The sequence below is a fragment of the Prenolepis imparis genome, unplaced genomic scaffold (assembly GCF_030444845.1).
Source record: "Prenolepis imparis isolate NDT839.2.m4 unplaced genomic scaffold, iyPreImpa1.0 SCAF_2, whole genome shotgun sequence".
Lineage (NCBI taxonomy): Eukaryota > Metazoa > Arthropoda > Insecta > Hymenoptera > Formicidae > Prenolepis > Prenolepis imparis.
The window spans coordinates 14,997,145-15,013,335 of NW_028141160.1; the positions used below are offsets into that span (position 1 = coordinate 14,997,145).

General features: G+C 36.2%; 1 protein-coding gene across 2 annotated transcripts; it reads right to left on the bottom strand.

The window, feature by feature from the left end:
• Positions 1–8,632: 8,632 nt before the first annotated feature.
• Positions 8,633–15,678, bottom strand: LOC145949064 (enhancer of split mgamma protein). Of its 2 annotated transcripts, XM_083058772.1 has the most exons (6): positions 15,307–15,678; positions 15,194–15,224; positions 14,344–14,439; positions 13,265–13,354; positions 10,834–11,106; positions 8,633–9,985 (listed from the first exon to the last, which is right to left on the bottom strand). In XM_083058772.1, exons 3-6 carry the CDS (start codon positions 14,413–14,415, stop codon positions 9,557–9,559), a joined length of 864 nt encoding a protein of 287 aa, XP_082914898.1. In that variant the 5' UTR covers positions 14,416–14,439; positions 15,194–15,224; positions 15,307–15,678; the 3' UTR covers positions 8,633–9,556. The 2 variants fall into 2 exon arrangements, with proteins under 2 accessions (XP_082914898.1, XP_082914897.1); XM_083058771.1 differs by having other exon boundaries at positions 8,634–9,985; positions 15,194–15,677.
• Positions 15,679–16,191: the final 513 nt, after the last annotated feature.

Genomic DNA, 16,191 nt, shown 5'->3' on the forward strand with positions numbered 1-16,191 from the left:
TCGACGCGGATCGCGCGGTTTACGATCAGGAAAGAGATCAAGATTTCGTTCGAATGCGCATATTGCTCGGCTCGACGTTTTCACGGCATACAAAAAACTCGATCCATCCTGTATGATTGTATGATAATCTCTAAGCTGAATTATAAAAAATATATAAAGGATATAATAATTTTTTACCTTGGCATTATGATATAAGAATGAAAAAAAAAGATATGCAGAATACATTTCTAATAATAAGCGGTTCCTTAAACGTTAAGAAATGTCATTGACTTTTCTACTTGTCCGTTATGACTGTCATTGCACACTAGTCATTAACATTATTGTACGTAACAATTATATTACTTTCTTAGTGTAATATATAATGTTTTCAAAATTTTTTATAAGTAATTTCCTTGATTTTTTAAATTTGAAAATTAATACTTATTAAACATACTTATTTAAGTTGCACGTGTTATAATATTTTGCTAATTAAAATTTACATTTTCTGAGAACTTACACTTTATACGCTTTATAATAAAAATTACTGTGATATATATATGTATTCTTAATTTTTCATCTCTATTACTCGTTTTGCGCCTTTCAATGCAAAATAATTAATTAAACGATTTTGATAGCAATACGCCGCGACGATAGGGCTTGAACTCACCGTCGATTCTATAAAATGGCATAAAAACGCGAACCCCGATAAATTTACGATATCTAATCTCCCTTTGATTCACACGAATGCCGCGGCCGTCGACACTCTTGTCATGAAACCCGCTCGACCGCCTCCATGCCATCACGCATCGCGTGATCTCGCCAATGAGATCGTGCGTGGTACAGAGAGAGATCCGCTACTCCCGCGGTCGCAATTCGGCGCGCATCGTTAATTAAAATTAATTACGTTTGTCGAGTAATCGTGCGTTTAATTGAATCGCGGGATTCCGCCGCGGTTCGCCGCCATATGGAGGCTTCCGCCCGAGACGAAGGTGGAAAATGGAACGGCAGAATCGACAGATTCTGCATGGACACGCTCCTTTTCTCTGTCCTTAATCTCTCATACATTACGGCGCGTGTAATCGCCGCGATCGCGACGATATCATTATCTCCGTTTATAATTAATGTCGTAAAAATCGTTTGCGCGTGTGAGAATCGAGGATCGGTGCAAGAAGCAGAACGACAGGAAAGAAATTTCCTGCGTCGCCCTAAAAAAAAAAAGAAAAAAAAACAGAGAGAAACACCGGCGTCCTAGAACGCATGCGGCGAGTCATTTCTTTCTTTCCTCTTGGGACATTAGACATTTCGGACAGGTTCCCCGCCGCGACGAAACCACCTCGTCTGATTCGCGTATAATCACTTCGGACATCGACCGAAAAGTCGCGCGGACGAGCATCGCAATCTAACACAATGGGTTCCTTTAGGTCCCAGACATTTCATTAATATACGCGTTATAAAGCCTGATGTGTATTGGCTGCGACGATTATTTGGTTTAATCGCACAAAAATAACATTTAAAATGCACCGCGTATAAAGACGGCTTTTAACCAATGAAGTTTTGATGATAAGAGACTCGAAATTTCAACGATTAAATAATTTTCTTGAATAATTCAAAAGAGCATCTTGCGTCGATGAGTATCTTCTATTATTTATTTATATATGCCGTTTACAAATGTCAACATGTACAACGAAAGAAATAAGTATTACGCATTATGAAAGGCAATTTAATTTATCCGAGTGAAGACTCGCGCATTAAGCGCCACGTCAATCAACGTCGGGAACTTTTCCGCGAAGATCACGGGGGCTAATTAATTGCGGGCCCCGGTCGCATCCGCGCGATCCGCATTAATCAGCATCGAGCAGCGCGTGAAGAAAGAGAGAGACGGAGGGGCCCTTTTACGCGAAATTTATGCGCGTGCCCTCGACGCTCCGTGGAGAGCCACCCCGGATCGGACACGCTGTTGCGCCTTGCCGCTTTTGCCGTCATTAAGCGGATAATGCATATCTTAATGATTACGAAACGAAACACTGACGCCAGAATGGATATACGGTGTAAGTACACCGATGAATGGCGTCCGACTATACGGACGCTCCGTGGACCACCGTTCGCCAACCGTCCGCCAGTCTCGTCCCACGCTCCCGCAATCAGCTCCCCATAAACTACAATCACGACACGTGCTATCGCGCCGACCGGCGCATCACACCCTGCAAATAGATGATAGCTGTGTGTGGATTAAATGCTGCAGAATAGATTGGCGCTGTACGCGCCGTGTTCCGGGAATTTTGCGCTACCGCACGATCTCCTCTCCGCGATACCAGAAGATAGCCTGATTGCAAAGAATGATCGGTGTCAGTAATGACGTTTTAGCGCGATGAAGATTAATTGAAGATTAAGCTCTTTTTAATGAATTAATTTTGGGAGAGACGAAACTAACATTAAGATCTTATTTTTCTTCTCGGAAAATACCGAATAAAAATTTTCATTTGGATAAAAATAAAACTTATTGTCTTTAAAAATTGACAATTATGCTAAAGATTTTCTGGTTCCAGTAATATATAATTAATTTCTATTCATTATAATAAACTGAATGCAATATAATAAAAATAAGCTATATGTATAAAAGCTATATAAATCTAAATAAATATTTTCACATTCAATATTAAAAATTTGCATCAGAATAAACGGATGATTATGAATGTCGCGCGGAAATACGCAAAGCGCAAAGGAATTAATAGAAACGTAACGTGAGAATTATACAAACAGGGGCTACATCATCTTTCGTTAATGCACTTCGAAGAAATTATTTGTACTTTATGAATGTCACATATGTCACATATGCAATATTCTATTCTTGACGCTTAAATAACTCATTGTCTTGTCCGACAATGTAAGAATCTGTTGCAAATTCAACCTTCACGCTTTGAAATTCGCTTTGCACCCGTCACGTGGGGTGCACAATCCCGTCCGTTGTCTTTCGAGCGCGCTAATCTCGGGAAAATACGAGCGTGCCCGCGAATATTATCGCACGCGAAGTTAATTACCGCATCGCGCTTTAACGCGACTCGCGGAGGAAGAGAAGAAAAAATGAGATAGAAATGGCGGATGGTCTCTCACGACGAATATGCGCATGGCGGAGGAGAGGATCGTAACGGTGTTATGTGCCATTAAAGACAGCAAACATCGTAGCTTTTATGCGCTGTGGAAAATCACGAGATTGTTCGGGGACATTAGCACCAAAAGCCCGCTGGATTATAATAATCGTCGCTCCCACGGCGACGTACGCTTGATTAGGGCATCCCGTCCATCGTCGCGCACACGATTCGCAATCAAGATGATTTTAATTCACTTAACACACAATCGCGCAAATAGGGGACCTCCAATTGAAATTTAGAAATAACTTCCGCGATAAATATCGCTGTATCATCGAGATTATTTGAACCGAAGATAAATTGCAGTCACTTCGTCTAAGTTGAAGACGCGATTCACTTGAGCGATATATCTGTCAAACGACCATGTCTCAATCACTCAAATCACTGTGGTGAACAATCGTTCACAAAATGGTCTATAACTTTTACTCGCCTAAGTTTCTGGGGGAGCTTTGATGAAGATCTGTATGATTTCCTACGAATCGCCACTCAAATGATCAATCGGTCTGTCGGGATCGATCGTGAACAATCTCATGCATCCACAATTTGAAGGCTGCAATTGGACGTGATCCCCTGATGTGAAGCAATCTCGTCTGCCTTACAGGAGCCTTTTCCCTCGGGCGCGCGTCTCTCCATGCGAGCTGGTCAATCAATGACGACGAGGTGTCAAAATCGTATAAAAACCGTTCCCTCGGGTTTCAATCGGTGCATCTATAATTGTTATCTCCTTCGACCAAGAGAAATTCTTCTACCTCCGAGGACAATATCTTTATACTGAGAGGGTTCTTGGTTAGATAGAATAAATTTATTGTCAAAAACCTACATTACAAGTAAAATAAATCAAAAGTATCTAGATAATCTTTCAAGTAACCAAAAAAATTTACTCTTTTTAAAACATGCATTTTTTGCATATTATTATACATTTAAGAGAAATAATTGACAAAAAACATATTTACTGAAAATGAGGGAATTAAAAACTTTGATTTATATCGATATTTAACTAGAATTTTCTCAAAATATTACTTATATATTTTTTTTCTTATTTTTTATATTTACTGTATTTAAAAAAAGATTTATTACCTAAGGATTCTCGTTGCTACTAAAACGCGACCCTACAGAATCTTTTTCGTAGGATCTTGAGGATTATCGCGCTCCTATGGGATTCGCACCGCAGAAACTCGTATTAAGAAGTAGATTGTCAAAGATGAATTTAGGGAGGAAAGAAACGAAAATATTCCCCAAGGACAACAACGCCCAATTATTCGCCCATTCACACATTTGCGTGCAATCACCTCTTTTATATCGATCAGTTTGCAACTATTACTCACGTATTAATATATTTTGACAGGGTTCTTAATATTACAATGGCAACAGTTTACCCTCCTGCAGACATCGAAACATTGTGACAGTTTGTTCGCGACAAGTCAATGGGCATAATTCGCACAACCGTTCATTTAATTTGTATAAACGCAGACTTTCAAGTTTTTGTTAAAACTAACAGTTAATTTTGCAAAGATTGATATTCTTTTTATATTAATATAAATATAAATTAATCGTAAGTTTTTTATCCACGATTAAAAATTTTTATGTTAAGCTATCTGTATGTAAAGACTTAAATTGATAAAAATGATTAAAAAGCATCTCTCTTTAAACATCCGAATTTCACAGCTGAGTTGCAAATATAATTTATTTACGTAATTAAAGAAAGATGCATATATTTTGCAATTGCATGCAATATAAATCATTAAAATTAGCGGTAAATATATCTCAAAATACAACATATAAATATTCGATAATTATAAGATATAAATTCAGTTTTATATTTCCGCGGAAGAAGATGAGTTCAGAGCTTTCTAATTAACCGTGAATACCGAGTTTTTAACCTTATGCAATAATCGCTGCTAATGTCATGTATTATTAATGTAATATAAGATCCTGCTGTTAATTATGGAGGAACTTTCCCAACGAATTATACTCGTAAATCATTTTCTATGATATCTAGGTATGAGTGAATCGTGCTGTTTAGAATATCTAGAGTATCATCTAGAACAGAGTTCGAAACCAGGTAGTCGTTGATGAGAAATTGATAAATTTCTGATGCTCTAGTATAAGAGCGCGAAGGCGGACGTTACCAGTTTCAATCTTGTGTACGATGTAAGTTTGTAATAATGTATTAGGCTTTAAGTCATAGATCATCCGGCAATAGGCAGATCGCGTGGCGAACATTGTTGCAAGATATTATACCAGGGCGTGAGATAGTTGATATTTACGTTAATTGTAAATACATATAATTGCATGTAATCGAGATTTAATGTCAATTATTAGAACAGCCTAGTTATAGAATGTGTAATAATGAATATCAAAACTACAAATCGCCGCTCTAAATTTTGTAAGACTCTAAAAGAATGATACATATATTTTTATAATAAATATATACGTAGAAAAATTGAAGATTGAAATAATTATAAATATTCCTTGAATAATTAATCTTAAGTTATTTCGAGATTTCAGGAGAGCTAAAAAAAGAATTTCGAGAATTTCGAAGATGAAAAATGGGCGGCTAAGTGAAATCTTATTCTCAACGATACAACCGATCTCTGATAGATCGCTGATGTGCATCGATAAGTTAATAAGTTAATATAATCTGCAGTTCCACATGTGCCCACGGCGAGAGGCGAGGAAATGTATATATCTATATCCGCGCGAAGCTACATCACTACCGCGCGCGGTACCATAAGGCGGTGGAGGGACCGAAGCAGGATGCAAACCATTAAATAACAGCTCGCGGGGTGATAGATGGGTCGCATGCCGATCGTTCTTGTTGGCAAAGCCCATTAAAGCGCGTGGGTCCGACTCGAGTCGGGGTTCGCATTTACACCTGAGCTTCGACTGCCACCACCACCACCATCACCAAGCACCGGGTACCAGCACACGAGGCTCGATAGGGACCGGGAACGCCGACCGGACCGAGAAGGGGAACGAAAGGGGCGAAGGGGATATCAGGGGGAACGGGAAAGCGAGAGGCTCAGGCCTCAGGACTTGGCCCGCAGTTAATTGCCAGCATTTAATGAGCGTTCTTTGACGCGCCGCGCGAACCGCCACGGTAAGAGTCGTAATAGCTGCAGCGCTTTCCTGACGACTTCACGTACATATCGTACGTACGCCTATATACCTGATTGACGAAATAAAAATGCCGCTGGGAGTATTATCGACCACTATTGCAACGTATAACTCTCTCGCACCCGATGAAAATCGTTTCGCGCGATTGAGATATTAGCGCGGTCAGTTCCGCGAAGGATGCGTTCGATATATCTGATAAGATCGTCGTTTCGATAAGATTTCTTTAAAATTTTCTGGGAATTTTAATAAGAAAATTTTTTAATACGACAGAATCAACGTAATAATTTTTCAGAGATAAAGTCAAAGATTTGTAATTTTTTAATGATTTTTTTAACTTCTTCTCGTCGCAAATTGTTAAAGTGTGGAGTTTAACTTTACTTTTTTAAGAAATTGAAATAAAATTCGTAATTATTTTCAATTTATGTTTTTTGCACACTATCTTATAAAAATATATAAATAAATAAAAATATTAATTTATCTTTTTATATATAATTATTAAAACAACTTTGTAGGAAAGGAAATAAATATATATTTAAGATAATCCGCATTTTTTCACTTATTCTCCTCGAATTCGCTTGCACAATAAAACGAAAACCGGAAAAGTTGTATTCCATTTTTCTCATGGTTAATGTCATTTATATCACTGACAATGAGTTGGCAGCAAGAAACCACTTAAATCGTGGTCACGACAATAGCGTCGGCACAGTGGCAAAGCTTTATAAATATACTGCTATTTTTTTCATGAGAATCGTCGGCAACCGACAAACGTGTCGCTATTCTGATTTAGTGACCACAATAATGGTCAACAAAAAGCGTTTGTTGGCAAACCATGTGTCCTTGCTGAAAGGGTCCGATGCGACAGTCGTCAAATTCTTTATCTGTTCTAAAACCACCATGGTCTCTTCTACCTGTGTGTGGTCAACAGTGATGATGTGCAGTTTTCTCCAAAAAAATTTATACAAATACATTCAAATTCATTTATTTTTTATAACTATAGATGACAATAATATTCGTATCAAAATTTCATTATTGATAAAATTGATAGAGAAAAGAAATAGCTTTTAGTTTCTAATAATAATCAATTTTGCTTTTGTATTATGAAGCTATAATTTATTATATAATTATTAAATATATTATTAAATTTTATTGTAAACAATATACATATATATTTTATGCAAAAAGATTATATTAAATTCCTAGAAAATTATATAATTATAAAGAGCCGTATAACTTATATCTTGAGATTAAAAAATATTTCAGCAGTTTCTATATAAATGCTAATTGCATATAATTTAAACAAGCTACGTAATTAACAACAGTCGATGTAATGACGCTTGTTGGTAAATCTAATACTGAAAATATAATGGAAAAAACGATTTACAAGACAAATTATAATTTTAAAGAATTATTTTCGAAATAGAAAAATTTCTTTGCACTTTGCATTTTGCAAAATTATAGAGGGTAGCATCGACTCACGATAAACACAGCTGAAGATATGATTTTGAGGGATACTAAGCAAGCCTTACCATGGGAAGAATTCAACATGCATTATGAGCTGAGAAGAATTAAAAAATTATACTGTTATAATTATAATGTTATACAAAATTTAATGTGGAAACATAAACTATGTTATATAAAATAGTTATAAAATAATTTTTTTTGCGTTTATAAAATGTAAAAAATATTTTAAAACATACCTCTTACTTCTTCTTTAAGTTACCAGATATTTTCATAGATGGCGACGGGAATATCTTCCATGTAACAGATGTAACGGATGTAACAAGATGTGTAGAAATTTAAATTGGCCATAAAGAAATAGAAGGATCTTAAATCATACAGTCAGAAACGCGCGCGCGCGCGCGGCGCGCTAATTTTTCCGAAAAATAGACAATTTTTTATTCTTTTGCGATAATATTTTTTTAAAAAAGCTAATTAATTAAAGAAGACTAATTTATGCAGTAAACTTTTAAAGTAACAAAGGTATTACTCTCCTTTTTATTTTATTTCATCACTCTTCTATGCTTTCTTTACGAAAAATATTTCCAATGACATATTTATGACAGATGTGCACAGCATTGTGCACATTCAACAAATTTACTAATAATGTATAAATTATGTATTTAAATATGGAAATTTTATATGAGTCAGAAAGGTTTATTCGATTTTGAAAATTATCTGTAAACAAATAAATTTATTAGAGTTTATAATTTATTTATAAATCAGATGCAAATATTTTTCTAGATTTAAACGTTTTATTAAAAAATTGTTCAGACCGTATGTCAAATATTGAATGTATTCTTATCGCTATCACAGATTAATCACGCACAAAATATACATCATTAACATCAAAATGTAAATTAACGTAAATAATTATACGGCAACATATTTTTCTAATACAATTATATGTGTGAATAAACTATACTTAAAAATAATTATAACACTCTTTTTACATACGTCAAGATACTAAAGATATACATTTTAAATCTGTAGTATAACCAATGTGTAATAGATAATATAATTAGAATACAAATATATTTAATTTGTAGCAGAAATATAGTGCGTCAAAATGTGGATTATTTATATATAAACATTTGTATTTTTTAGAATATTCGAACAATAAAAATTCGCTTTAACATATCACAAGTCTATTTGTAAATAATAATCTAAATTTCTAAAGATATAACTATCATCTACGATTTAAAGCCAAGTACCAAAGTAACACAAGAATAAGACTATTATTAATATTACATAATTGTATAATACCGATGATTCGTTTATCGTTCTTTATTGGTATGATATGTACATGATATGTATATTGCAACCAGCATTTAATGTATAAAACTCGTGAATTATAACAAAATAAGTTTTAACATAAAATTATCAAAAGAAAGATAAAAAGAATAAAAATTGAATTTTAAATATAATTTTCCTTTTTCCCGTTATTTCTAATATTTTTCTCATCTTCTATTCTTCACAATAACTGTAATCTATTAAGAAATATCATATTATATTTTATATAATATGTAACACATCAGATATACTTTTTAATTAAGTGTAATCCTAAATTAAAATATCGTTGAAAAAGAACAAAATCCTGCAATTAAGTAAATAATAAACATCTGTTACTTTTGTTCACCTCTTTTCTCTCAGTCATTTGTAAGCCTAAAATATAATCGATGCCTTAACATTTTTTTCAAGAAAAAATCAACTCCGAAAACTTTAAAGTATATACAAATGAGATGAATAACGGTACGTTCTCAAAGGCAGTTTCTGAATAGGGAATGCATCTCATCGACCGCCCATTACAAAATGCGCTACCATGGTCGCCACATCGGGTCGCGCTCATCCACGCGTTCGACATCGATTTCTTCATCGTCATCGACGTTAATGTCTTGCGGGTCATTCGTTTTGTTCCTCATCGTTGTCGCCATCGTTGTCGTTAGCCGTCGATCCCTCAGACTCTTCGGCTTGTCGCTGCAATTTACTGTTAACTTCTCGTTAACGAGTGACGTCGTGGCCCGACATCGAGATGTAGAAGAAACACAGGTTGTCGTCGACACGCTCGTGTCGCCGATCTTGTCGACTTTATCGGCGTAGGGCATGGATTTTATCTCTGGCGAGGACACGCTTGCAGAAAGTATCACCGAGTCAATTTCGCCGGAGGTGGCGATGGTACAAGGTGCGACAACGTTGGCGATGCGATCCAGATTGGCCAGGGTAGGCGATAACAGGTTGGCTTTCGGCTGGAGAGAACACGTTTTTGTCGTCATTACGGCGGTCGTTAACACTTCGCGATCATAAATCTCGCGCTAGTCCCGCGGCTCGATCGCGATAATATCGTTTTCGTTATTTTTCGACATAGTTCCGCGAGAAACACACGTAATATAATTTTCATTTATCCATTTCCTATATTTTGAGACAGAGCAATATATTGTAATTTCCATATCACGCAGATTTCTTTATTTCTTTAAGCGAAATCGCGAAAAATTGCAAAAGTTGTATATAATAAATATAAGAATAGCGCGAAACATATGCATAATCAACTATGTAGTGATCCACAATGCAGGTGAAAAGATAAAAAGAAAAAATTATACAAAGTGAAAAGAGACTACATAAACTCTCAAAGCTTATAAATAATAATTAATTGGATATTAATTTTATTAATTAACAATCATTATTGCATGTATAATTTTCACTTTTTGATCTTCAGCAATAAAGTATACATATATTAAAAATAATTGCGATAAATTGCACGTTGTGACTCCTTTTCATAATTCCTATGCGACTGAATATAAATTCAACGCATATATGAAACGGCTTAACAAGACACCTACTTTATATTCTCAAAAATTGTAATAATTAACAGTGGTAAACCGAATCTTGCGCGACATAATACTTTACCGAAAATGAACGGGTGAACGAACGTATGTATCGTGCAAATGTGTGAAACGTAATCGGTGGATGATATATTCGCTCTCTCTCTCTCGCTTCCAAAACTTTCGCCTTATTAATCGCCTCCCTCTTCCTCCCACCACTCTCTTCTCTCCACGTACTATGTCGCTCACTAATTACAGATCGAACCGATAATTACCGATGAATTTGTCCGGCCCGTTTGAAGGCCAGCTGCGAGGTGTCTCGCCAGCCTCTCCGCGGCTTCACCTGGAAGCGACGAGAGAAATCTGCAGGCTTCCGCCGCGCAATGCCCGAAGCCGGATTGCCAGCGACTTTCCGCGGAAATTTCGTCACCGTTCGCAATCGATGTTGACAATCCGGCGGGCTGCGAGGCCTGCAGCTTCTGCAGATGACGCACCGTCAACTCGAGGATATCCGCCTTTTCCAGCTTGCTAATGTTTTCGCCTTCGGTCTGCGAACCATTCCGTTGTCAGATTTATCATTTCGTTATATACTTCCTTAATGGAATATGCATTTTAAAAAATCTATATAGTAATATTAATAGAAGAAAAAAACAATTATATCCCATCGATACAGGAAAGCAATATCGAAGCAAAAAAATAAAAAATGTAATCAATATCAATCCTGACAATTTCAGCAAGATAATTAAGTGTCGACGATGCAAAATTATATATATATATATAAAGTCTGATAATTCTTTTGATAAATTCTATTTTTTTTAAACTATTGTATGACGCACACAATGTCATTATACTTTGTCGGTTTGTCGATCGTATAATTTCGCGCCTTTCTACGGAAGTTAATGCTTCCGTTCCTCCCAGATTAGTCTCGTCGACTGTCGGCACTAAAGTATCGTGAAACGATTCCACGAAGGAGAGAACGTCGAGTTTTTCGGACTAGAAGAAATTGCTACTAAAATGCTGTCGTTACCCGTTCGCGACGCTTACGGGGCAGTTTATTTTATGTCACATCCGATTCGCAGGATGCTCATTAGAAAAAAGAAGGAGCGATTCAGATTGCTCATTAAAAGGATATCGCGACCGCCTGATCATCGGAAGCTCGATGCTCGACGATCCGCGACGTTTCGCGAGAAGAAGAAGAATAGCATCCGCTCGGCGGACATTAAGCCGTACGAAACGTGCCGATTGGACCGGGTAATGTTCCGTTTGGAAAATTAGCATGGTGAAATCAACGGTGCCTTTCACGCTGATTCAGCGAATTACGTGTACAATGGCAACGATGGCCGACGTAAGTTTCACGCGCGATCGTTTCGCGCGGAAAGACGGTATCGACAAATTACCATCAATGGCGAAGCACATTGTAGGGGAATGCCACTTAAGATGTAATGTACAGGAAACGCATTATAAACGCTCTTTTATGCGCCTTTATCGGTTTATGCGCCGATGTTCGAGGCAGAATTCTTTCTTAAAATTCAAGCGTATTTCTCACCTTTCGCACCTTTAACGGTGAACGTGACCATACAATTTGGAATTTTAATTTTCATATTAAATTCGCGTTTAATGCCGACGGGAATAGTAGCTGTAAGTCACAATATGCACAAGGATAGAAATAAGCGGAAATAAAATTGTCATTTATGAGTTGCTTTAAATGAGTATAATTATTTTGTAAAATAAAACTTTTAAAAAATTTTGCGATAAAGAGGACTCTTGAGTTCAGGCTTGTCGCGTCTCACATTCGGCGCTAAATAAATCTGTGTAATTCTTCTCTCGCCTATCCGGAAGTCACAACGAATTAAAAATCATATATGATGGCATTTAAGCATACCATGTAAAAATAATGGACGACATTGCAATAAAAATTAAACGGCGATATTGAAGACATTTAAATGTCACCTACGCATGTAATAAAACGTGTTACGCCTGATCCGCATGGCTAAACACTGAATATCATTTGTTGACACTGGTTCGCCGAGTGTAGGTTCCCACGATATCTGAGAGAATATTTAAAAGCAAAATCGCCTGCACGCGTAGTTGCGGCCGGAGAATGCGTTTCCTGCTAGGCGCGATCCGTAAAATTGCAGGAGGGAGCGGTGACGCGCGAAGGGAGGCACTCGGGATATCATAAATAGAGTCGGTGGAGTCGAGCAAGAAACGCGGGAAGGTTCGTGCGAGACGTGTGGAAAGAAAAAGCATAGCACGTGCTCGTTGAACCAGGGCTACGTATCGATATCCGAGATTGTTGCGTTCGGAAATGCTTCTCGGCCACTTCTTCTCGCCGTTAAACAATAATTTATCTCAACCGCGAGAAAAGAAACACGGAAGATCGCGGAGCGAAAGTCAATTAACACTTGCAAAAAAGTTGCAAACATAAAATACATAAAGCTGTGTACTGTTATCACATCTAAATACGTCTTGCGCATAACTTGCAGCACTATGTTTTAGATGAAATATCAAAAAATATTTGAGAATAAAAAAGTTATTCTATATATGTGTAACATTTTTTATTTAATTTTATTCTAATTTATATTATTTCCTAGCTGCAGGATGGGATAAAATTTTATTTTGCATGTTATTGTTAACATGAAATTGCTATTTTAAATAATGAAAATATTTATATGATATTGGCAATGTAAAAAGTAATCCTCCTACCTCTAAAGCGTCCACCATGAGATCCTTAAGTTCGTCGAGGCAACGGTTTATACGCGCTCGCCTCTTCCTTTCCAAGAGCGGCTTCGTTATCTAATGTTGAACACACGTTATATTTTATTAATCAATATTCCGCGACAGCTGCGTCGAACGTTCGCACACCAGGCATGCAGAAACTTCGCGATCTTTCATCTCTCAGCGCGTATGTTCGATCATCAATTGCCAATTTACGATGTAGTCGGAACGAAGGCAGGAATCGAACGACAGGAAGGAGTAAATGATTGAAAAACACCGAGCAATTCCTTTAACGTGTTCTATATTTTCGTATTAATTCACGAAAGGAATCTTCGATTTATAATGGACAGCGACGCGTCAGAAATAAAGTCTCTTTATCTTGCCGCGCGGTACCAAGATAGCCGAACGATGATTTCAAACATCAATTAACGACTAGTATCTTGCATCGAGTCCTTATCGATGCGGTTAAGCCGCGAGAAAAAAAATACAAATTTATGCCATGCGATACCAGCTGTTGAGTGATCGTAAAAAAATAATAAAATCTTGATTGTGTTAAAATGCGCGAGAATTAAAAAAGCGTGCCTGATTTAAAGACTTTGTCAATTATATGGCAAATGCCTGGCTATCAATATGTCGAATGCTGAGAAATAAAATCGTAAAAGAATATGTTTAAATTATTATATACACTCTGCATACATTTATGCTTAAAGCTTTACAATTTTATCAATGTATCAATGTTGCTACATAACACACAAAATTAATTAGCAGTCACCAAATCGCAACGATAAATAATCGTCTATCGCTAACGAAAAAATAATTTCTGTCACCAGTAATTAATGAATGCGAACTTCAGCTTGGATTGAAACACGTGGTAGCTATCCAAACTTGTTTCACAGTCGCTCGTGGGCTACATATATAAATAAATATCAAGTTTCTCAAGCCACATGTAATTATGCGTAATTATGCGTAAATATATTTTTTTTAATTCACAATATGATTATATGAAGAGAATATAATATTTCTTTTCACAGTTAATTATTCAAGCTTAACTGTATTGATTGCGATACCTTTTTGTATTGGTACGTTCTCGAGACTGGATGAGGATAATCGTACGACATCATTGCAGGTGGGGAAGACATAGATCCAAGAAGTAAATTTAAAGACTGCAAAATTAATTAATGAATAGAATCGAATAAAAAAATTAAAGAGAGAGAGAGAGAGAGCGCGCGCGATTTTTTTGATATAAAATCACAATAATTAGAGCAGGATTACTTATAAAGCTTATGCAGTTATGCAGTAAATACATAATAATTTACAAATAAATATTGTCAAAAATATTAAAAAATATTTAAAATGCTCAATTCAGTAAATATTGTAATAAATATAAATAATATTTTGGAAGTTTCATCTTCTTTTCTAACAGTCTGTTTATATAAAAGATTAATCATATAAAAATAAATAATATGTATGTGTTTATCATACAACTAAACAGTTACAATCATAGGCGAAGCTAAATATGTCTAGTCAAACCGGACACATTTCGCGATAAAATAAATGATAAAAATTGCCAACAGTCAATAAACTTATTTGATGAATATAATACACATGAACGTCATTGGTTGCATACAAACGATCAACCAGTACAATTTAGAAAGTTGTCAAATAAATCCGAACGAGAGCCGACGCTGAAAATTTCATTCACACTTTAACCGTGCACAATATTCGTCTCTAAAATTAATATTATAACCGATATAAAAAGGCTGTTCGCACTTTAAGAAATTTTATGTGTGGAAATTAGCTTCTTCGTAAAAGTAAAGGTAATTACTTCAACATAAAAAATTTTATATAAAAGAGAGAGATATAACAGAAAGGAATGCTTATACAATTCGAAGAAAAAAAATCGAGTAAAAAATGTACCTTTTTCAAAACTGGCAATTCCAACAGCAGTCTGTAATAGTCGTCATTTAGAATGTCGAAAATTGCATTTAAAAATACATATAAAAAAATTTATAGAATAATTAATCGCATACAGAAGCGATGCAGCGCGCGATGTCGACGCCAATTTTTCTTCAAACAATCCAAGTGCAACACGAGTCGATCTGTCTCACGGCGTCTCGACGCGACATTTTACATTTCACGTATCAAGATTTAAATAAATAAAATACGGATAACGTGTATATACGATGTATACCGACACGCCGAACGAATTGACAGGTCGAGCCGGGCACAGACATTAGACACAGAAGCGGGTGCACTTGGTGGAGTCTCTACACCAACTGACTCGGTGCTCTCCGTTGCCATTCCGACACAGGCTACCCTCACCCAGCTTGGAACCCTCCGGAGAAGCTACTTTGGATAGGAAGGTCGCTCCAAATGTTTCATGGTGTTGCACACATACACGATCTCAGATCTCGACACACGTATCGAAGGGCTAACAAAACACAGGAGCGACTCTCCCTCTACGCTAGACTAATTAGAGTCAATATTGACAAATCGATTTTGTCAAATTTCATCGCGAAAATCGTGACAAATTTTTTTCCATATTTCAATCTTAAATTTAAGAAAACTTTTTACATTTTATTTTACTCTTTCACATAATAGATCACGAAAAAAATAATTTTAAAAAAATTCGCTTTCCACAATTGTCGCTAATTAATTAATTCCGAGCTTGTTTATTGGTTTATTGGTCGGTTGTGATATACCGCGAATGAGAGCAGAGAGTTAGCAATTACTGTTTAAGTTACGCGATAATTAATACCATGCGTGGCAAATAGGATTGGATTACCAATTTTACACGCGCGCCTGTAGCACACACTCGCGTCGAATTTGTTTACAAAATATTAGCAACCGTGCCGAGTTCGCAATGCGTTCGCGGTAACACGAGCCATCGCATTCAGTGAAAGCAAGCAACGTTC

Bases quoted from the DNA above. Each gene is read 5' to 3' on its own strand.
- LOC145949064 (XM_083058772.1), bottom strand. From the start codon at position 14,415: ATGTCTTCCCCACCTGCAATGATGTCGTACGATTATCCTCATCCAGTC. The intron at 13,355-14,343 runs GTATCGCAATCA...GTTCAACATTAG, and splicing joins GAACGTACCAATACAAAAAG to ATAACGAAGCCGCTCTTGGA. The intron at 9,986-10,833 runs GTAATTATCGGT...TGTTCTCTCCAG, and splicing joins CGGGCCGGACAAATTCATCG to CCGAAAGCCAACCTGTTATC.